General features: G+C 40.3%; 1 protein-coding gene across 3 annotated transcripts; it reads left to right on the top strand.

Annotated features, from left to right (window-relative positions):
- The first annotated feature begins 967 nt into the window (after positions 1-967).
- dennd2c (DENN/MADD domain containing 2C) lies at positions 968-20,804 on the top strand. Of its 3 annotated transcripts, XM_084367550.1 has the most exons (20): positions 968-1,268; positions 3,587-3,699; positions 4,474-5,581; positions 7,772-7,896; positions 8,912-8,994; positions 9,174-9,332; positions 10,345-10,423; positions 10,715-10,759; positions 12,623-12,810; positions 13,338-13,447; positions 14,169-14,238; positions 14,840-14,917; positions 15,317-15,457; positions 15,941-16,089; positions 17,426-17,603; positions 17,849-17,890; positions 18,463-18,571; positions 18,920-19,162; positions 19,782-19,868; positions 19,958-20,804. In XM_084367550.1, exons 3-20 carry the CDS (start codon positions 4,710-4,712, stop codon positions 19,987-19,989), a joined length of 2,790 nt encoding a protein of 929 aa, XP_084223676.1. In that variant the 5' UTR covers positions 968-1,268; positions 3,587-3,699; positions 4,474-4,709; the 3' UTR covers positions 19,990-20,804. The 3 variants fall into 3 exon arrangements, with proteins under 3 accessions (XP_084223676.1, XP_084223677.1, XP_084223675.1); XM_084367551.1 differs by lacking the exon at positions 3,587-3,699 and having other exon boundaries at positions 12,626-12,810; XM_084367549.1 differs by lacking the exon at positions 3,587-3,699.
- Positions 20,805-22,780: the final 1,976 nt, after the last annotated feature.

Genomic DNA, 22,780 nt, shown 5'->3' with positions numbered 1-22,780 from the left:
AACAATGAAATAGGAATTTAGGCTACAGACATAAGTAGACATTAGTAAATTAATAGACAAAGTATGTGTGAAGGTAAACGTGGGACTTTTTTGTCAGTTTAGGGGTCCTTGACATAAAAACAAGTCTATAGCAACTGATTACCAAGCCGCAACACAATTTGTGCATTAAAGGATAAGTCCACCCAAAAATGAAAATTCAGTCAATATCTATTCACCCCAAAGCCGATGGAAAGTCAGATGAAGTTCGTCATCCACAAAACATTTCTGGAGATTCACACCAAAACAGCGTTCTCCTAAACAGCTGAAGTAGATGGAGACTTGTTTTAAAACATAGAAAACAGCTTGTCAGTTGTTATCAAAGTCTCCAGAAGCATGAAAAGACATTATTTACACCATTTAAAGCTGAAATCTTCATTGTAGCTACTGCTAAGCTAAAAGCGTCTGAAGTGGGTCCAAGAGCTTGACTGCTGCCAAGGGTATAAATAATGTCCTTTAAATCAATTTTGGATTTGGATTACGTCAGATGAACTGTATAGGGCCATTTTTTTCATCCCCATCTACTCCAGAAATGTTTTTTCAAGTACAAAAGACCCGCCTTTCTATCTGCACTTCATTTTGTGGTGAACTTGTTCTTTAAGCCCTTTAAATCTGCTGTTTCTGATGCAGTCAAACGGAATTTGCACATTTTCTTCTTCTACCTCTCCCTTCTCTTGTCAGGCCATTTGTCTAAATAGAATAATCATATTTAAAATACTGAACGAGAATGAAACCATCTGCAGCTCTAAATGCAAATATACTTGCCTTTAAAATCCAGAACAACGATAAACTTAAAAATGTTGTGAGATGTGTGTGAATAGAAAGAACACCGAACATTTTTGAGCTGGCCGATTAAGAATTTTATTTTGGAAGTTGTAACCGGAAGTCACATATTTTCCGTTACACTTGACATTAATTGTCCCGAGAAGGAGGGCGAGGAGTGTTCTGCTTTACTTTTCTCTTGTCTGTGACCACTCTCTTTGTTGTTGTGTGCAGTTTTAACTACAGAGGACACATTTGTATCCTTATTAAACGTTAAGTATTACTAATGACAGTTACCGATAACTGTCTGTGGACTCCAACGTTAGGCTGAATCAAACGTTATTTAGAGTACTAGCTAGCGAACCTCTCCAGATTGAACGATGCGAAGAAGCGGACTCGGATTTTATTTGTGTTTTTCATTTTATCGGAAGGAAAATGAGGAAAGAACATGAGTTCTCTTTCTACGAGGGGTAAGTCACGGGCCATGTAATTTATTCCTCTGTCGCTCATATGCTATCTTATTCTGATATCTTACCACACAACTTTCAATGACTAAGTTAACGTCAAGTTACCTCACAGTTTTTATCTTCTACTGTGAAGTTGAGGCTAACCTAGCAGGTTAAACGAGTTAACGTAACGCCAGCATGGCAGCATAACGTATTGTATTCACTAATTTAACATTACCCTGTTGCTGTCCGTTAAACTGTCTGAGGTAGCTCGACTAATTTTTTTCCCCCATGAACTTGTGGTTTTGTCCATATAGTGAGTGAGTCAGTCACCGCTTAACTCTGTTGGGGAGTTAAAACTGACTTTATTCTAGACATATTTATAGTAATGTTTTAATATCAGTATTAAGCTTATTGCTGTATCAAGTCCTGTTGTTCAATTCGGCATGCCTCCATTAATTTGAACGGTGTTTTTTTAGTACAATAAGACTTCAGGGGTAATGACAACGTTATTCGTGTTACGTTATCGCCCCTTTACCACACCATTCACGACTTTTACCTGCCAAGCGAGCAGTGTAACCCAGTTAGCTAAATTACTTAGCTTATTTCGCCCATTTGTTTAGGCCGAATTACAGAGTAGTTGTTAATGAGTCAGGGGACTGGATTGAGTTTGGTTTCTGTATACGTGCGGCTTTGAAATAAAGATGAACATTTTAAATTTCTATACTTATAAAGGGAGTTTGGCAAAATGCTTCATGTCACGGAACGAGGGAACTTACTTATGCAAGACCTAACGCACGTTTTCCCCCCCTCCTCCTGCATCCATCCCTATTTTACTACACAAGTCATTGATTATCTAGACACGTTCAACCGCAGTACCAGGAATCAACTAATTCAGATCACACAGCTGGCAGCAGGTCATAGGACCTTAATGCAAAGAAGATAGCTTCCATGGGAAGCTTCTGCAGGTGTCCCAAACGTAGGATCAACAGCTGAGTTAATGAATAACTGACTATAACTATAAAGTTCTGTATTCCTCATAGAGAAAAGTCAAATCAGCCCCAGTAACACTAATAATGAAATAGCAGGAACACCGCTAATGATATAATTTGCATTCATTTTGTGCCAAAGCCCTTAAGTAATATTACAATTCTACAGTATTTATGTCATTTCTTGATATAAAAGTTGTCTTTATCTGAGTTTATGAAAGAATTTGGAGACAGTTTCAGCACAGTGTTATCTACAACCACTGACAACCACTGACAACAATAACATGAAATGACAGAACTTGTTATGTTAAAGTGGTCTATTGCTCTTTTTCACTGGCAGTGTGAAAATGAATGTCTGTATCCACGCAAGCTGCTCTGGTGGCTGGTGATGGATCAGTCGTTTTAAGGCACTTCATCTCAGCGTGTCCTTTTATGCTGGCATTTAGCAAGCCTACATTTTTCCTCTATTATAGCTGTAACTGTCACTGTTGACGGTGAACCACAGTCGTACAATACCTCACCTACAACATGTTGTGTCATGCCGCACTTCGTGAGGAGGGCGTTTTGTGGTGGTTGTGAAGGTGCAATTAGGTTTAATTTAGCTGCCAAGTGATGACAGGGTACTTCAGCTTCATGGGTCCCCTGTCTGGTTTCTAAATAGGTGAGTCAGTGAGTTTCACTAGAAAATACAAGGATACCTTCCTGCAAAGCTGACAGCCTCATACACATCAGTGACGTTCATTTTGTCTCGCCCTCTGGTTTTGTCACTTGATACAGTTTGCCTCACTTGCAAGAACGTTTGAGTTTAACTTGTATGCCATGGGAAAGGGGGAACTGATGCTTTTATGTTTGCAAATGTTACTGTAACCAGCTGGTATATTTCTGGATTTACTGCATTTCAAAGACTGTTTGATTGCTGTCACAGGCTTTGAGTATAGATGATCTAAACATAGCTCAAATCAGCGGTTGCAACTGGGTGCAAAATTCTCTGCACCATAATTATGGACAGTCTGCTGATCCTTCTTCCTGCAGCTCAGGAAACGCAACTCATGCCTTCCTGTACAACTTACCGCACACAGACAAATAATGCAAGTGGGTCAGTTTGGGAGTCGCATTGTCATTGCATGGTCTGGCAGTGATGGAGCAGCATTCCACTGCGCGCATAGATTTGATTTAGGTCAAATCGAACAAAGGCGTCACTTGCAAGACTGACTGACCGACTGTCTCTAGTTAAATTTATTCCCCCCCCCTCTCTCTTGTACAGCTCTGCAGGAATGCAGCTCATAGAGTTATTATGATCATGAGCTGTGCAGTGGAATTTTACCATGTCTCCTCTTCTCCACATTCTCGCAGCCTCGGTCCTAATGTGCAACGTGTCCAAATGGTTTGGTTCCAGCAAGCCAGGAGCTGCTGTACAAGAGTGTACACTGACTGCATTGATGTCGACTCAGGGGATAAGAGTTGGGGTGGGTGCCGCTGCAGAGCTTTACATCAGGTCTCTGTTTGATAGCATTTGATGAGAGGGAGCAAGTCCATAGATAATAACTTCACCATACACATTTTAATCCAAGTTATCAGTTAATTAGGGTCTATAGTCGTGTCTACCCATGCTTATATCTTGCGCCTGATAAATAGCGCAACCATTTCAGGGGCTTTTATTTCACTGCTTAAGTAGGTGTGGTTAAAATGTCTTCCATCATTCACCTAATTATCACTGGCTCTTTATGCATGCCTTGAGATTAATGTGTTTTCTTGCCTCTAAAGCTCTTTGAAATCACCTAAAATGAGCATTCTTCCCAGTCAACTGAAAGACAGCTTTGCTAGAAAAGAAAACTAAATTAGATTTAATGCTTTGCTTTGTCATTGGTATTTCTTATTTGGCCAGCTCTGTGGTTTAGGACAACAGCTACAGAGAATTCCCCTGGGGCTAGAGGAGGGCTGGGGCGGCTCAAGACACAGACACACCACAGCAGAAATCTGCGATAACCTTGTTCCTGTCGGTGTCTTCCCTTATTCTCACTGGATTTATTTTTGGAAACCAAACTTGACAGGAGGTTGTCCTTCCTGACCTTTTTTGTGTCCCGTCTGCCTACAAGACTACTACAGATGTGTGCTGTTTCAAAAGTAACTGTGTTTTCCTGTGTTGCCTCAGTATCCCTTTGACCTCACAGTATGCCGTCTGGACTTGTTTTTAAGTGCAGTGATTGATGAGTAATTTTCGTGTCTTGTCTGTCTTTTAGGTTGTTTACAAAAGAAGACAAGGGGGAAATGACACTCTGCTAGCACAAGAAGACGTATAAAGACATAAAGGAAACAGCTACAACCATAAACATTGTGGCGCTCCTGTTTTTAATTATCATTTCTGGATTAATAGACAACAGATTGCGTGTTTTTTGCTGTCCGTCATTGTGAGGATATCCCTGATGCATTCACCAATGGAGAACTGAGGTCGAACCGGCACTTGCCCCCTCTCAACATGCTGGCTCTGAGGCTGGAGCAGGGCAAGCGAGGGGGTGGTGAGGTTGATTGCCTGCAGAAAGGGGCCACCGTGGCTTGGCAGGGCCGCCAGTCAGGGAGGCCCCCTTCGCGCGAGCAGGGCATTAACATCCGGGAGAAGATCTCCCAGTGGGAAGGTCGCAGTCAGCAGGGCAGCAGCCAGGATGCTGAGCTGAAAGCACACCCTCCGACTGTATCACGAAGTCTGTCTGGAGATATCCTGGGCAATGGAGGATCCAGAGGGGGGCCTCACGCAAAAGCCAGCCTCTCAAAAGCTAAGAGCTTAGATTTTCGGGAAGGCCCATCACAAGCTGGACATGATGTGGTTGGGAGGAAGTCTGAACCTTTGCAATTTTCAGCCACAACTCAAGGAAATAAACCACTTGCAGCACAAGCACTAAGGCCTCCTAAAGTGGAGGCCAACACTGCTAACTCTACTGGTGAACAAATCTTCACAGCCAATGGCGACCAAAAAACAGATCATATCTTGGATGTAAAAGTAGTTTCTAAACCTCTACCTCCATCAACTCACGACCAAGAAGACAACATGCCTGCCGGAAACTTCTACACTTCACGGGGTTTCTGGCGTAAGCTTGAGGGGGACAGACTGCTCTGGGAGAAAGGCAGGGACTCTTCAGGTGACCCCCAGGCTCCTCCCAAACCTCAGCGGACATTCCAGTATCGAGGGACCAACAACAACAGCGCGGGGCACACAATACAATGGGACAGTGGATCCCCTCATAACAACCGCTCCAACGTGAGGAGCAGGAGAGTAGCCCACCCACCTAACTTCCCACCTCCTCCGTGCCCGGTAGATAAGACCAATGGGCTTTCAAGGCATAAAAAGAACAGGTGAGTACAAATAACTCTTACTGTAAAAACTTTTAACATTGAGAAAATTTCAGTGCTTTGCTTGATATTCATGAATCAGTTTTTATAGGAAACTGCTCCTGCTGTAGAATAAGGAAACTCGGATTGTGAGAAAACGCTGTCAGCCTTGGACTCGAAAACATGTCAAGGTGTTCATTGGGTATCAGTTTATTCAGAGCGTTTTTAGGGCAGTTTTGGGGAGGGTACCGAGTCTGATTGCTGGCTTGGGTCCAGGTATGATGTCACATGATATCTGGCAGCATTGTTCTCTATTGTCTGGATGTGGCCTAGTTCCTCAGCAGCCACGCGGTCCAGGGTCATCATCTGCATGCACGCACACACACTCTCACACTTACTCTGTCTCATCCGTTGACGACCAAGCAAAACAAGACCTGACAACAAATAACTGTGCAACCCATGGGCAAAACAGCTCAGGACTTATTAGCTGACATGACTTCTAATAATGTAGTTGTCTGTAAGCGTCATGTCCTGGAGTTGTCTAAAATTATCATTCAAACACTGTCCAAGAGTTTGTGCCTCAGCAGGAGGAGTCTCATGAATGTGAATATGAATGCGGTAAGAAAACAGATAAAAAAACCAAAGTTGTATTGTTATAATTAGGCAAACCCAAAACCAAGGTTACAATAACAAAAATAACCTCCACTAAGTCTTTTGGATAACATTGCTTTTTAAGGCTGCACAAAATCACAATATGGCCGAGAGCAATATACAAATTGTAGAAACATTTTTCTGATAAAGGTAAAATGTGTGACTAAACAGCATTATAAAGTACTGTAGTGCTGCAGAGATGCCCTGGAATACCAATCTTGTTCTCCAGATATCGGAAAACATGTTTATGTGTTACAGATGCTAACACATGTCAGTGAAATTAATGTTATATGAAAATAATGATCCCAGAAATCATATCATGTCGCAATATCTGTCAAAAATAATGGCAATATGATTTTTTTTTTACCATATCGTGCTGCCCTAATTCAAAATTCGTCTTCACTTAAATGAACAGATGAAAGCTCTTTCAAGTATCACAGACCTTTGACCCGATGATTATTTGAAGGAAAGAAAAACAAAAAACTAGCTGTAATAAACTGAAATGACCTTTATGTTTTTGTTGTACATCAGTTATCAGTCATTGTGTTGAGTCTATTGAACTGCCCTTTCAATTTCAATCATACTACTTGGACAAGAGGAGGGGCCAGTTTATTGGAATATATCCTAACTTTGGGAAACTTCCCAAATGGTACAAAAACTAGCCCTAATTCATCACAAGCTGCCAAAATAACAAATCCCTCCCCACAAAAAATGTATTCCAGTGAAAAAATATCCAATCTGGCAACACTGCTTCTAATTATTATGCCTTCAATGCAACAAGCAAATCCTGGGAAATTAACAGGAAACTTTGTCTGCCATTATCCTCTAATTGCCACAACAGTGGCTGTTGTTTAGCTCGCTTCTTTTACTATTATCAGTTGCTAATATAAGTTATATTGTATTAAATGTCCTTATAAGGTAAAAACAGACCTTTTAGAACCTGTAATTGTAGTAAGTCTTTTAATCTTAGATTAATGACAATAACTTATCTCTCATCTACAGTCTCCCTGCCATGTCTGCACACAGTTAGCATAGTTCTACAGGACTCCATGTTTATGAACTATAGAGAAAGCCATTAGCTGTCATTCATTCTCATATGTTTTGAAATACCTCCAAGGGGTATTGCATCACACTGACGCAACATGAATCATTATGTAACAGTCTCTGTTTCAACACTGAGCCAGATAGATTGAGTGAATTTCAAAAGGAACTAAAATCAAGCAACTTAATGAAGCTGCATCTTCCTTTTAATGCTCTGTGAGGAGGAAAGTAGCACACTGACTTAACTGTTACTATGTCAGCTGACATTGTCATATTGCCAACTTCTGTCTCTGACCAAATCCTGTCATAGTCATTTTCCTTGTTTTGCTCTTTTTAACCATCATTCCCTGTCATGAAAGTTTATCACACTTTCAATCTTGCTGTTTGATATCAACCTAAGGAATTTCATGGTGGGACACTGGCTGAACAATAGAGTAAACAATTGTATGGTGGCCATCGTTAGGACAGCAGCCAGGATCCCTGTGTTTCACTGTCTTGCCTTCCCTTTCCTCCCTGCCACAGGAAGTCCTTTGAGTACGAGGATGCGACGCGTCTGACGGTGAAAGAAGGCAGTCTAGGAGGCGAGGGCAGGAATTCAGGCCTTTACCATGCCTACTCTGATGACAATATTTACGAGGACATCGTTTGTAAGTTGGACTCCCTGTGGCATATACATTGACTGTCTGGCTGTCATGTATTTTCAATCACTTAACTGTGTTAAATAGAGACAAAGACTGGACAAAGTCTGTTGGGTGCCTGTCATTGGTTGAATGTATGTGATACTTAAAAAAATAAATAATTGATGCCTACAAAAGGGGCTTGATGTTTCACACTCCTGGTTTTCCACAGGCCTTACAGTTTCTGGAATATTGTGACATGTTGAGAGTTATATTCAAGATGGCGAAATGATATGTAGCAGGCATCGGAAGTTAGTTGCGGCCCTATCTGTCCATATTCATTAAAGTGGCAATCGAAATTATTAGTACTTATGCAACTACTCGGTTTACAACTTCATGTCACTTCAAGTTTAACCAATTTCCCAAGACATTGAAGTCTTGTGGAGCACTACTGCATATGTGGAAAAAGTAGTATAAAGCCTTTTGTGAACACAGTTTAATGTGGAAATTGGTGGAGTTGCTTTAAAGATATGTCACATTTCCAATTTAAACATTTTTTTAACACTGTTCAAACCCAGAGAAATCGATAACTTTAGTCAGGGTTATGGTCTGTTTCATTTGGTCACCTGTTCCTATAACTTCCAGAGAAACATAAGACAATGCGCCAGAGACTAAAGAAGGAAGTTGCCAAACGCAGCTAAATGTAACATGAATAAAACGTTACCTCGTCCAGGAACCATTTCTGCCTGAGTCACATCAGATAGATTTTCAGTAGCAAATGTGGTTGCTTAACAATAAAGACAACAATCCCATGATTCCATGCTGCATCACAACATTATCAAACTAAATCTTTTGTTTTCATTGTTTTGATTGAGAAACTCTTCGTGGCAGAATTTAAATTATGAATGTTTTAAGAAACATCATCAAAACTCAGGAAAATCAGATATAAATAATATGGAAATGTTCCAGCTTCCTGTAGTATCTCCTTGGATGCCAGCATTCGGTTTGGTAGTCTTATCTGTCCCATCACTCTGTCTTCCCCCAGGTGAAGTGACTAGAGATAATCCATATGAGGATGTCAAGCTATCTCCCATGTGCCTCCCTATTGGGAGGCCTCACGCCCCAAAGGTAATGGAAGATTTGTCTCCTTTTCACAGTCGACAAGTATTGTTCATCAGTTGTGTACAGCTGTCTTATATGATCCCTGCCTAACCTGGGATTCTAAGGGATTAAGAAGGCAGTATTGTAGTGTGATACTATGTAACTATCTCAAACCAAGTGATAACTCCACACTTCTTGTCTTCCAGCTGCCGCCTAAACCCCAAATGTTGCAAGGCCATGCTGGCAAAGTGGAGAGGAAGAGGTCCCAAACGGTAACAGCATCAAAATCCTCAACTGTTGCAAATTCTTCCAAACCAGCTACACCCCGACGTGCAAGCACTCAAAAAATACAGAGGACGCCTCAGGTAAATAGTAAATGGATCCTCTCATTAATTTTCACACTGACTGAGGTGTGTTTTTTTATATTGCCATCTGGTAGACGAACAAAGTGGTATGTACTCTGTTGACTGATGAATCATATGTCACGTTGGAAAGAAAAGATAGGGGCGGTGACTTGTTGAGCAGGAAGGAGAGGACGGTGACAGTAACAGATAGTGGTAGAGCAACATGTATGAATGCTTCATGAGAATTTAGACAGAACACGTTCATTTGAACATAAAACTCATGGCCTTGGAAGGAGAGGGGACATTGGGGAGGAACTTTGACGATAAGGTACAGTGATATAGAGATTTATCTGAAAGGATTATAGCTTCAAAACCCACATGACACTAGTACTGTGTCTACCGGCAGGTTTGACAAAATGCCAGTCAAGTTTAGTTTTGGTATTTTAACAATGCCTTGTTGTTGATCAGTCTATTTTCCATTATGTAACTTTCAAACAACAAATAGTAGATATTTTAAATGGTGATAATAAAACATAACATTCAGTTAACTAGCTGTACTTAACCTCTTTTAGATCAAATCTTTGACAAAGATGTAAAAAAAAACATGAAAATGGGCGAATACATAATAACATCTCATTATGTATTTTACTGCTTAACAACAGTACCATTATCTTAGTTGGCATTTTAGTTTCTTTCCTCAGACTCTCCTACAAGTTCACCTCTTCAGCTGGTAGTGCTTAGTGTGTCCTCTTAAAGATAAGTTTCTGCTTCCTGTATGTGCTTGTTTCTGTGTTGAGCCCATCTCTGGTGTATTAATGCCTCCGTTGACTTGAGTCCACTATCAAATATTCAACTGTGTTTCTTCAGGACTTAAACAGAAGAATGCAGGAATGTAAGGTTAGAATAAAGCTGAAAATCTATAATATAATTATGTACTTAGTGGTTGTTATATCATGATTCCCTGTAATCATGATTCTATAATGGCTGTGAAATTATGGGGCTGACAAGTACCTGTGTGTGTTCTGCTGCGCAGTACGTCAACAAGATTGAGACTATCTTTGACGACAAGCGAGGGAGAAAGAGAGTAAAGAACCAGGGAGTCTCAGTTCGAGGTAATACACACACACACACACACACACACACACACACACACACACACACACATATACTGTAGACTGTCACAGATGCCCAAATGTCACCCACATCAACGCTTCAATAAGATTAAGTTGAGCCTCTTGGTGGAAATACCCAGCTTTTGATGGTACACACAAGGCCAGCTGCAGTAAGCGAAGCTGCTGATTATGAAACAAAGGCTGACTGTCTGCATCTGATTATGGCTCCTCAAGTCTTTTCCATTCCTCTGCTTCCCCCTAATCTCCCGTTTCTCTGATTCATATCAACAGAGGAGACCAGCGGGACAGAGAGCGACCCAGAGGACAACACCAAAGGTATCACCATAGAGTTAATATGTCTGTAATGTCCCTTTATGTTAAGTCTGTTTTTCAGGTTGAAGTGTTGAAGTACATATTCTTGTAAGGAGTGAGAAATCCTTGTTTTATCAGTCAAAGTTCCAAGTATAAACATAGGGCTGCATGAAATAATAAAAACTTCATAGCATCCCTGAAGAATTAATTAGCTCCAGGGAAGTTATTATCGCTCTTCAGTGCCTGTTAATGCCAGCCATGTGACATATTTTTGTTCGATCAAGTGACTTTCAACCATATTTGGACCATAATGCGCCTGATTGTAGATGATGGAGACATCAAGGCTAGTGCTGAAACAGTTGGTCAACTGAAAATTGTATTGATTGTTGAAGCAATTTATCAAAAATGCCTTGAAGTGCTTTCTGGTATAGTTTTTCAAAAAACAGGTTTCTTCACAATCTTCTACATTTTTAAGACTAAATGATTGGTTAAAGAAACCCTTTCACATGGGATAAAAAAGACCCCTAACAGCTGCTAACACCTGACTTTTGTCTTCAGTTTAAATGTGTGTAATTTATATGGCATTTAATATGGCATCAGTTGACTCTGCAATAGTCACAGCTATTTATTGGTCCCTGCTCCAATAGGCTGTATTGAAAACACAACATCCGGGTGAACTCGATATTTCCGCCCCTTCTCAGGCAAAATGATAAGACGTGTGTTCAACTTAATGCCGCTGGACTGTTAACACTTCTTAATCAGTCTCTGTTCAATCAGCACTTGAACATTGTTCAGTCAGCGGTGAGTTTGAACGAGAGACTCGAGTAAAAGATATTTAAAAAGTAACCAACGTTAGTGGCCTCCGTGCCTGTCAGCTGCCTGATCGGTGCTGTGCATGTGCAACTCTCAACAGAGATGAGTAAGAGGCAAGATGTCTCACTCCTCAGCTCCAGACAATACATTGTGTCTTATTCAGAATTTTGTTAAGACTTTTTAAAACAAGTTTAATGTCTTCTGGATGTTATTTGATGAGGGATATGATCTGCTGCTTTCTACTGTCCCCTGCTTTTCCGGCGCATTCATGATGACGAACAAGAAGAAAAACAAAACAGAAAGGCAAACTCAAACTACATATACACAGTAATTTTGGTGTACAATACAAGAATAGAATAAGAGTCTGCAGCCATGCTAGCAGCTTGGTGAGGCTGTACTTGGGCACCATGCTGCTTTGAGCTTAATTCTAAAGTAAGCATGCTATAATTTATGCAGTGAAAATGATTACTGCTGATGTTTACTTGGAAATACGTACCAAGTTCACCATCTTAGTTAAGCGTGTTAGCGTGCTAACATTTGCTAATTATCACTGAACACCAAGTACAGCTGAGGCTGATTGAAATGTTATTACTTTTAGCAGTAGAAGTGTTGGGCTGTATGAAACCTGATGAAGTGTTACATTTCATCATCTGGGGAACATCAATGTGTGTACCAGATTTTATAGAAATCGCTGTAATACAGTTTTTTACAAGATAGATCAGTCTGGACCAATGATGTCATCCCTAAAAGTCAGGCTTGGCAACTGTGGTTCTCTTGAGCCTCCTCAAAAAAGTTAAATACAAATTTAAAACAAAGGCACATCCAAGAAACATCATCTCAGGCTAATTAGAAATGTTGTTCAAACTATAACTTTGAGAACTCCGATAATACCACTGCCTTGAGATACAGATTCTAAGTTATTCATGACCATTGTTTTGGATACTGTATAACCAGTTAACTTCACAAATAAACTGTATATTGATATTTAAAAAATGTCTCATATTGCTCCAGTTCGCTGGGTGGGATACGTCCCAAAACAAGCATTATCATATAGTCTCACTGTATGGTGTCCAGCAGGCTCCAGAAGATCAGTTTACATCCAGTCTACACTGAAACGGCGGCCAGGCTACCGCACCCTGGAGAGAGACCTGATCCAGCACCAGCAGCAGCAGCTTTTCCAGATCTTCGTGGTGGTGTCGCTGAGAAAAGGCTCCCCAGGAAACATCTACTCCCCTGAAATCACCCAGCAGTTCCCAAAAATGGTGAGAAGGAGCCTTTAACATGAACCCACCCTTCTTCTAGTCAAAGAACATTATTGTGCTTTCGTCATAGTGCTTTAACTGAATAGCGATCAGGATAATTTCCTGTCCAAAATATAATCTTGTTTGGCAAAATTCAAGGAAGATGATTCTTATCTGACAAGATGAGGAATCCATTGAAGGGGAATTTCCATGGTTTACATAAGGGTTTCATGTACGCAAGTTGTTGCTTTTTGTCGTTTCATATGAGTTTTTATTCATATTTTAGAGGTTTTAAAATATTGTCATGTTAAAACTTTGGCATTTAGGTTTTGCCTCAGGCACCTTTATGTAATTTAGAACAAGTGGTTATGTAAAAATACTGTAAAGCTCACACAAGTCATTCTTGATTTACTATACTGAAGATTTCTTCAATTGAATTAGATTATAATGCAATTAAATGATCACTGATTTCACCTGGGTCCCTCTGGAACCACTTCACAAAAGTCATTTGAAGAACCGCTGCTGTAACTAGAGTCTCTCTGTTTCAGTTTGAGAAGTCCTCCCGGCTCTCCAGAGAGGCTGAGGATCAGCTGAAAGTCATTCCCAAGTTCTGCTTCCCGGACTCAGAGGACTGGAAGCCCTCTGCACACATGCCAAGGTCAGCACACGCACTGCAGTAATATTCTAATTGCATGCTCGATGTATACAGATGTAACTGCATCCCACAGGCCATGAAAATTACATAATGGAAACATGACACTGCGTTCTTTATTCCTCTTCCATTAATGTCCTCTGTGTGTTTTTTCTTTTGTTTTCATTATACTCACCTTTCATTTGTTCTAACAAATATTGTCTGCTTCTTGCATTTTCAGTATTAATATTATATTATCTACTTTTCTAGCACCCTAATTATCAGTTCTGTTTAATTTCCCCATTTCCCCCTTTCCTATTTATATCTTCAGCCGTAACCCATGAATTGCTTGATAATTAAAGTTTCAACTAATCTAATTAAATCTCTGAATGCTAAGGGGCAACGGGTATGGTTCAGTGTTGTAATGTGGGTTACAACTTCCACTGCCTGCCTGTCTGTGAAACACTTATCTTTGGTAGTACAAATAAACAGAAGACATACGTACCTGTCTATTTACATAGTTTCTGCTCTGCATTTAAATCTCTGTAGACTAAACAGTCTTGCTTCTAATCAGCTGCAGTGTTTATATTGATTTGTTTTTATAATGAAGTAATTCCCTAAGCAGCTCTTTTTTTCAGTTTCTATACAAGCAATTATTGGCATTTTATAATTATGGTTACTTGTTTATAGGCGGTGAGAAGTCAAATTAAGTAAATATCGTCTCCTGTGTACTGTTGTGTGTTTACAGTGAGACCTTCTCCTTCGTCCTGACTGGAGAGGACGGCAGCCGCTGGTTTTGTTACTGCCGTAAAATCTTGGTGAGTGTGGATGTGAATCATTAACTCGAGCGCTTTATGTGTTTGTGTGTCTATGTGTGTGTAGGATGACATGGGAGCAGGCCGTGTGCTTACTCAACATCTCTGAGGGGATGTGAATCAGTACATGTGAATCACAGACCATAAACCACGTCCGAATCAATGACAGAGCGCAAGAAGAATTTCATAATTTCCCCCTTTCCTTTGCCTCACGAGGAGAGCTGCTGTGAGATCTCTTTAAAACCCTTTTTTTACATTGAAATGATGTGGTATATCTCCCTTTCCTTTTTCTTTTTCGTTTGTCTTTATTATTGTAAACATGCTGTGGTTATCTTGTTATGCACTCTTTAACTCTGTTCTGTTGAGTTTATTATATCTTTAGTGTAGGCTGTTCGATCAAACCTAACCAGGAGAGTTTTACGTTTTGTTTTGTTGGTAGATAAGCTCACCGTTGCTATCATAAACATGTCTGGAGTTTAGACTTTCGACTCTTGATTCGATTTTTTCTTCTACAAATCAATACATATACTCTTGATGTTGTAGCCCTATATTGTTGAATGTTCATATTTGACATTCATGACATGAGAGTGTATGTGTCTTTCAGCCCTGTGGAAAGGGGAAGAGGCTTCCTGAGGTGCACTGTATTGTCAGCAAACTGGGCTGTTTCAACCTGTTTGCAAAGGTAAGGCAGCTATACAATGCGTCTGCTCCGTTGTTTCTGCTGATAGGAGCCTTTGTAGGGAGATGAAAGAAACTGGATTTGCTAAAGTTCAGTGTTAATCCCCTTGAAGTGTGTCAAAGCTGCTCCCTTCAAACTCCTTGTATGCATTAGGATGGAATGAGGCTACACTAGAAGATAATCCTGAGCAATCCCTGGGTGTGTTTTTCAAAAAAGAAATTGTATGCATGTAGCTGTGTCCCACCCATTTTTTTCAGTTGAAATTTACAAACAGTAAGCATGAATGTGGCCAGGAGGAAAACATAATTTACGGGCAGAGCTGCATCTTGCCTCTGTTGTATTGTTTAATCAACACTAGTTCCTTCAGGACACACAATGATTCGTCTGGCTCTGTCGCTGCAGATTTTGGAGGAGGTGGAGAGGCGCAGGGAAATTTCCCCAGCGCTGGTTTACCCTTTTATGCGTAGCGTGATGGAGGCCCCGTTTCCAGCCCCTGGACGCACAGTCACTGTGAAGAGCTTCCTCCCCGGCTCTGGGAATGAGGTAACCCTGAAACCAGAAGAGGAAATGTTAATTAGTAGTTTTTGTTCCTCTAACCACTCCTTTCTGCAGGCTTGGAATGACTCAGAATGGGAGGTTATCAGTGTAAACAAAAGGGGAAGCTATTTCAGTTTTAAAGGGTTCATGTTGGGACAGCTAAATATACTCTAACAGGCAACAATGATCAGTTCAGTCATTACCATTTAGACTAAAAAATAGTGAAGTAACTCTCAGAGGAACTGCTGCAAAATCACTAGTTTCTACCGTTTCAGCTGTTAGATGGCTCCCAAAAGCCAACCTATCTTTCTACAATGGCTTAACTCAATCCTCCATCAGTCTGCCGTCTTTTTTTTTATTTCTGTATTTAACCTTTATTTTACCAGGAATATTCATCAACAATCGCTGTGGAAGAACGAGTGTAAACAGCAAGTTTTAACACTGTATTTACACATAACCTGACTCCATGTGCTCTTGTTGCTTTTCCAGGTACTGACTTTGTGTCGACCAGATGACTCCCGGCTGGAGCATGTGGACTTTGACAGTTTGCTGCAGTGTCTCAGTGTCGGGAAACTCCTGCAGGTGTTTGCCTCCATTCTGCTTGAGAGGAGGGTCATCTTTGTCGCTGACAAGCTCAGGTACTGCTGAGGGAACACAAAACACCTCAAGGCCACTTATCCATCAGTATAAAGTTGATACAGCAGCAATTCAAAAATATTGAGATGGGTAATCCTAGCTATTCGACTCCCTCTTGATGTCTGCCAGCTGTGGTTGATTACATCACACAGGCCCGAGGCCAGTGTCATCTATCTGTGTGTACCTTGGCCTCAATGCTACGTTATGGCAGGGTCCCAGTGGCGAGTCTTGTCAGGTTTATTTGTACAGCTCAATATCATTTACAGTGTCTCAGTTGGCTCTGCAGGACCACAGCAGTAACTCCGAAACACAATTTTTGTTTATTATTTATCAGGACATTTCACATTTGAATAATACATTTTAAAGCAACTGTAAATAACAGATAACACACATGTTCAGCAGTAATCTTACACTAAATTAGATGATCATAAAGACTAAATAAAAAATTATATACCCAAAAAATATATATCAAACTTGAATTATGTAAAATAACTGCCATATATCCAAAAATTACTGGCTGATACTGATAACAAGCTAATATCAACTTAACAGTATTCAGATGTACAACATGATAAACATTATTAAGCAAGAACTGTGTTTTTTGTAGGGTCTAAAGCCATGAGAGTGTGTGCCAGCTGCATGATTTATAAGGTGATCAAGTAAAATATGATCACTAATGTCAAATGCTGTCCTTAGATTGAGAATTAAAAGTTTGGGATGGAGTCAGCAGCATGACAAGGCAGTTTCTGTGTTACAAAGCGGTTTAAAACCCAACTAAAAAGGTTATTAGAAATACAATTATCCAGCAGCTGATTGGATATTAAATGTTCAAGGAGCTTGTGGAGGAAATGTAGATGAGAAATTGGTTTAAAGTTCTTAAAAATAATCAGGATTTAGAGTTGGCTTTTTGCTGAGGAGCAGTTTGAAACTCAAAGACACACAACGTTCCTGAGAAAAATGATGAATGACTCGTCACTTTTTAAATCCAGAAGATAATAGGGATGGGTTACAAGATGAGAGTGCTTCGGAAAGAGTGCTGAGCTTGGCAGAGTGTTTCTCAAAGATGAGAAGAATTTAGTCCCGGAAATTGTCCAATCAAGAGGAAGTGGAGGAGGTATTTCACAGCATGTAAGCAACTGACTGTAAAGGCAGGAAATATTAGTAGTAAATACTGCACATTGAGTATTAACATAGATCAGCTGCATCTTGAGAGAAAGTACTGTTTGCTGAAAGCTCTTCAAGTCACTTTGAAAAGAATTCTAATCATGTGACTGCAGCTATGATTGAAATCTTGTGTCATGTGAACTGTGTCTTCTCTCTACTCCCTGTTCACTGCAGTGTGTTGTCTCGGTGTGGCCATGCAGTGCTGGCGCTGCTCTACCCCTTCACCTGGCAGCATACCTTCGTGCCTGTGCTACCAGCCAGCATGCTGGACATCAGCTGCTCCCCCACCCCATTCCTCATCGGAGTGCTGACACCCTGCCTGCCACAGGTGCTGGAGCTGCCCATCGAGGAGGTCAGACACAATTCTGTTTGGAAATCATTGTATATCTTTTGTCTCTATAATCACTGCATGTTATGAATCCAGAATCAGTAGAATATAGAGTGTGTGTGTGTGTGTGTGTGTGTGTGTGTGTGTGTGTGTGTGTGTGTGTGTGTGTGGAGAAACGCCCAGAGGAGTCTTACCTCTCCTCTTTATTTCTCTTGTTGTGAAATCTAGCCGTCTGTAACTGTCATTCTTCCCTCTCCCTGTCTTCCCAGGTGCTCATAGTGGATCTGTGTGCAGACAAGTTTGTCATTCAGGTGTGTACACATAGCAGTGTGTAGAGAGAATGATAGGTGTGGTCTCATTGGGAAGGATGGCTTTGCCTACACTTGTCCCTCGCTTGCATGCGGAATGTTTTGAGGGTGACAGAGATGTTTTGTTACACCCATGAGTAATCACTCAGTCTATTCAATTCAATATAGACCTGTTTTTGTTTTTTTTATTGTTTGTCTTAATTTGACATTTCATTTAGTGAGCTTAATCTTCAGGCACAGTCTCTTTCCCTATTTACTACAGGCTAATGTGGTGAAGAGTGGCTGACTTGCCACTTCAACGTAAGCTGTCAGTTATACAAGGCTTTCATTTCAGTATTGTAGCTTCCCTTCTCAGCATGTATCCTAAAGCTTTGAATCAAGGGCTGAAGAACCTTTGACATACATGCTGTAGTCTGTTGGTATGCTTTTCAGACAGGTGACGCATTTTCTCTGTTCTTCTGGCTCTATAGTCGGGCTTACAGACTGCCTCTAGTGACACCGTGCTAGATAGTTTAGATATATGTTGTGAATGGCATCATGTGACCGCTTTTGACCTTTCCTGTGATGTGCGACAGCTGGGCGATGAAGACTGCATCCTGCCCAGTAAACTGCAGGCGGCTCTGCAGCAGATCCTGGAGGAGAGGGAAGATATTCTGAGGCAGGAGAATGGAGACAGATGTGAAGGTTGGTATAACAGACACCACATGTGTCAAACAAGGCAGTCAGGTATTTCAGCATCTTATGTTGCTGATTATAAAGCCGTTAGAGTTGTTATATCATCACTAGCTCAAGTTCTCTTTTCTTCTAGTTTATAGGGAAATAGCAAGATTGTTGCGCTACTGATGCGGCTGCAAAGTTTTTGTTTGTTCCGTGTAGTACATCAGTCAATAAATACAATTCAATGTTATGTCAGTTATCTAAGCTAAAGCCTTTAACATTTGAAAGCAAATATATCTGTTATAGTAAATCCACAGTAGATTACACCTGTTTTTATTGACCAGTTAGTCTTCATCCAAATCTTGACTTGTCCAGGTCAGCAGGCTGACCTGAGCTCTCTGGTGTCGGAGGGTTTCGTGCGGTTCTTCGTGGAGATGGTGGGCCACTATCCTCTCCACATGATTGAGTCGTCCAACGGGAGCAGGGAGCTCCAGCGCGACAGCTTCCGCAAGTCTCACCCCTCCCGCGGAGTCCGCCAGTTCCTGCAGCTGTTCATGGACACTCAGATGTTTGCCGGCTTCATTCAGGACAAAGAGCTGCGCAAGGGAGGAGGAAGAGGTGATGGTGACGATGTTTGTTTTTCATGACTTTGTGTAACCACTAATTACATCATCTAATAGGAACAAGAGCTGCAGCGATTAATCCATTAGTTGTCAAATGTGAAATTAATCGGCAACTACTTTGATAATCAATAAGTAATTTTTTAAGGAAAAAAAAAAAAAATTCTGATTCCAGCTTCTTAAATGTGAATCATTTCTGGTTTCGATTGATAGATGTGTCCAACCAGATTTACAGCGAGCGTGCGAGTGAAATCATTGCTGGAAGTTTGAAGAGTAGCGTGGATGCATCTTTGATGTTTGTGAAGAACATATCAAATATCTAATTAAATATGAAACAGCTGGATGTTTCCACACGATAATCAGTTAAATGGATAAATGCTACTGTGTAATTCAATCATATTACACCAGACATATGACCTGAGTTAAATGAGTCACAGCACGCACTGACCTAAAAAGCAGAGCATTTGAAAAACAGGAATAAGATAATTGTCTGTGCATTAAAATACCAGAAAAATGAACCATGTTGCATATGAAGACAATGAAAACTTTGCTCAGTTGAAGATTTTACGCCGTACATATTCTGTCACGATAATTCAACATTTCCAACTTTCTCCCAGGTCTGTTTGAGGTCCGAGTGGCCGAGTATATGGATTCATATCCTGAGCCGGAGCCGAGTGGTGTGAACAAGTTTCTTAAAGGACTGGGTAAGAGTTACTCTGTCGTCCAATGTTCACTTTCAAAGGTTCCTTTTCTACAGCTAATAGTTTTTCCCTTTTTTATCTTTTTTTTTTAGGAAGCAAGATGAAGCTCCTACAAATTAAGTGAAAAGAGACCAAGACTTTAAAATGAAAGACTTTGTGGTTGAAAACACTTGCTGCTGTTGGACCATCCGAGGAAATGAATGTGGATGAGAGTGTTGATGTGAATGGGACGGTGAAGAGTTTGGATATGAGAGGACCAGGCTCATCTCATAGCTGCAGTATGTATGCATATCTGAGAGCAGTGCACTTCTTATTGGACGAAAACTGGAAACAGTTGTTATATTTCTGTTCTATTGTTGTTTTATGAAGCCTTGAAGGTGAGGCACAAAAAACATTCCAGCTACGTAACCTCAGTTATCAACCTGAACATGTGTGGTTGGAACCACTTTCTCTTTGATTATGAAACAAAGAGAATTTTTCGCAATAAGATTCAGCTCTAGTACCGTGGTAAATGCAACCTTGATGCTACATTTCAATCTTCTTGAATAATTTACAGAACATAATGTGTATGGTTCCAACCTGAAGCATGTTTATGAATCCTAATGTATAGTACAGTTATCCATGTTGCATTCCCTTCAGCACAAACTGTAAAAACCTTTTGTTTACTGTCTATTTCTTTGAATTTCAGATTAAGTAGAGGTTTGTTAACTCTGATCAGAACATTTCAGTGTGTTTAGACTCCAGGTTAAACCTCATCAATCAAAAAGAGTATTTACATTTTGTCTGTGTTTACTCCTGTCCTTTACTTTCTCCTTGTAAACTGGACTTGTAAATATTTTTTTTACATTTTGCACAATGTTGAGAACCAGTGTACAGTATTTTTGTATTAAGGCATGTGTCCAACATACTTTATAATTAAATGGGTTCCCAAGGACAGTATTCAATGTAAGTCTATGACATTTATAATGCAAATGTCTTGAAACTTGGTTGTACAGTAATCTTGCATTAATATAATAGCACTTGAAGCATTGTGTTTTATAGTTTGTCAATATGGTGTCTGACAGGGTCTGCACCGATGATTATGATCATTTCTGTTCCAGGAAAACAAGATTGGATAGGAAGGATACAAGTGCCCGTAATTATTCTTGCCGTTCATACTGGTTGTTAAAGGAAAAGTTCACCCCAAAAAGGAAAATTCAGTCATCAACTCACCATCATGCTAATGGAAAGTCAAAAGAAGTTTTATAGTCCGCAAAATATTTCTGGAGCTTCACAGCAAAACAGTGTTGCAGCGTTCTCTTAAACAACTGAAGTAGATGGAGACTTCATCTAATGCCTAAAAAGGAAATATAAAATGACTCTATACAGCTCATCCAGCGTAATCCAAGTCAGCGGAGGCCCCGAGATCCCAAATAGATTTGAAAAGGCGTTATTTACACCCTCAACGTGCGCTCAAGCTTGTGCACCCACTTCAGACGGTTGTGCGCTAATGCTTTTAGCTTAGCAGCTTCAGTGAAGAGCTCAGCTTCAAAAGGGTGTAAATAACTTCAAATCAATTCGGGATCTGTGGGATACCAGAGACCTGAATTTTGCCGGATGGGCCTTTTGGAGCCATTCAATGTTTTTCTCTGTTGATTTCTTTCCCTGTTTAAAAACAAGTGCCCATCTACTTCAGTTGAGAGAATGCTGCAATGCAATTTTGCAGAGAAGCAGGACTGTGAATCTCGTTCATCATCACTTACACCAACTGCTGTATGTATTTTTAGGCCTTTTTATAGAAATACAAGCCTGCTCACATGGACGTCTAATGTCTGAAAAAATATCCTTGTTTTAATCAAACCAAATTTTTATCAGGATTATCTCAGCTCCTTCAGCATGTATATTTTATATCACTGCCATTTTTAAGTTACTTCAGTTTTGTATGTTTCGATGATCAGACAGTAGTTTGATCAGAGTCAGAGGAACATCCTTATTCTATTTTCAGCATTAATTCAGTTTTGCAATGTAGGGCTGCAATGTGTTCTATGAGGGCAATGCATAATATATATGCAGTATATATCGTGCACTATTATAGCCAAGTAAAAATGTTTGTATTTCTTTGTACTGTCTAGAAAAAGTCTAATTTAGCTCTTTTTAGGCACCTACAATGAAACTTGTAGGGTTTCTGCTAAGTCTACCATCATCCTTTCCCACATTACCTTTTAAAACCTCCAGGTCAGATACATGAAGGTCACTGCATTGCAAATGAACTCTTAGCAGCACATTATGTAAAGACCTCTATAACATGTACCCGTGATGTCTCACCTCACTCAGTTGCTTGGGTTCTGAAACAAACAAAAAAAAAATAACATTAATAAATTAGCATTAAAATAGTATCTGTGCAGAGGAGTCCGCCCTCCAGAGGGCTGGTGTGTGACTCACCCTGACGGAGCAGCGAGGATCCTGGCAGAACAGGTTCTTCTTTAAAAGAAACTTGTGTTGCCCTGCTCTGAGCCAGGCACAGCTTCCTTTCACAGCTCCAACATGGCCAGCCCTAGCTCTTTGATTGGTGGAGAGTGTTGTAATGGTACACACCAGCAAGCTCAGTTTTTTTTAATGAAGTGTCATTTTATAGCATAGAAGAGCAACAAGGCAAAGTCATAGAGGTATGTCCCCACCATGACCACATGGGGGCACTGTCTCCACATGCTTCCACTGACAGAAAAGGACCAGCAGAGTTGAATTTACAATCTACTGCACAACAATAACTTTACTGTTCTGATGCAGCATCAGCTCAGATATAATATGGTGTTTTTACCCACCATTATGCCTCAATACAACAGAAATATTGACTGTTTTAAGTGGTGGAAGTTAGTCAATAGTTCAACTGTCAGAGGGAGGAAAATGATTATTTAACCTTTAATTAAAAAGTGACT

The sequence above is a fragment of the Pagrus pagrus genome (assembly GCF_965226575.1).
Source record: "Pagrus pagrus genome assembly, chromosome: 11".
Lineage (NCBI taxonomy): Eukaryota > Metazoa > Chordata > Actinopteri > Spariformes > Sparidae > Pagrus > Pagrus pagrus.
The sequence above is the reverse complement of the archived record's forward strand: the minus strand, read 5'-3'. Positions and strand labels throughout refer to the sequence as shown.

Bases quoted from the DNA above. Each gene is read 5' to 3' on its own strand.
- dennd2c (XM_084367549.1), top strand. From the start codon at position 4,710: ATGCTGGCTCTGAGGCTGGAGCAGGGCAAGCGAGGGGGTGGTGAGGTT. The intron at 16,090-17,425 runs GTACTGCTGAGG...TGTTCACTGCAG, and splicing joins TTTGTCGCTGACAAGCTCAG to TGTGTTGTCTCGGTGTGGCC. The intron at 19,869-19,957 runs GTAAGAGTTACT...TTTTTTTTTTAG, and splicing joins CAAGTTTCTTAAAGGACTGG to GAAGCAAGATGAAGCTCCTA.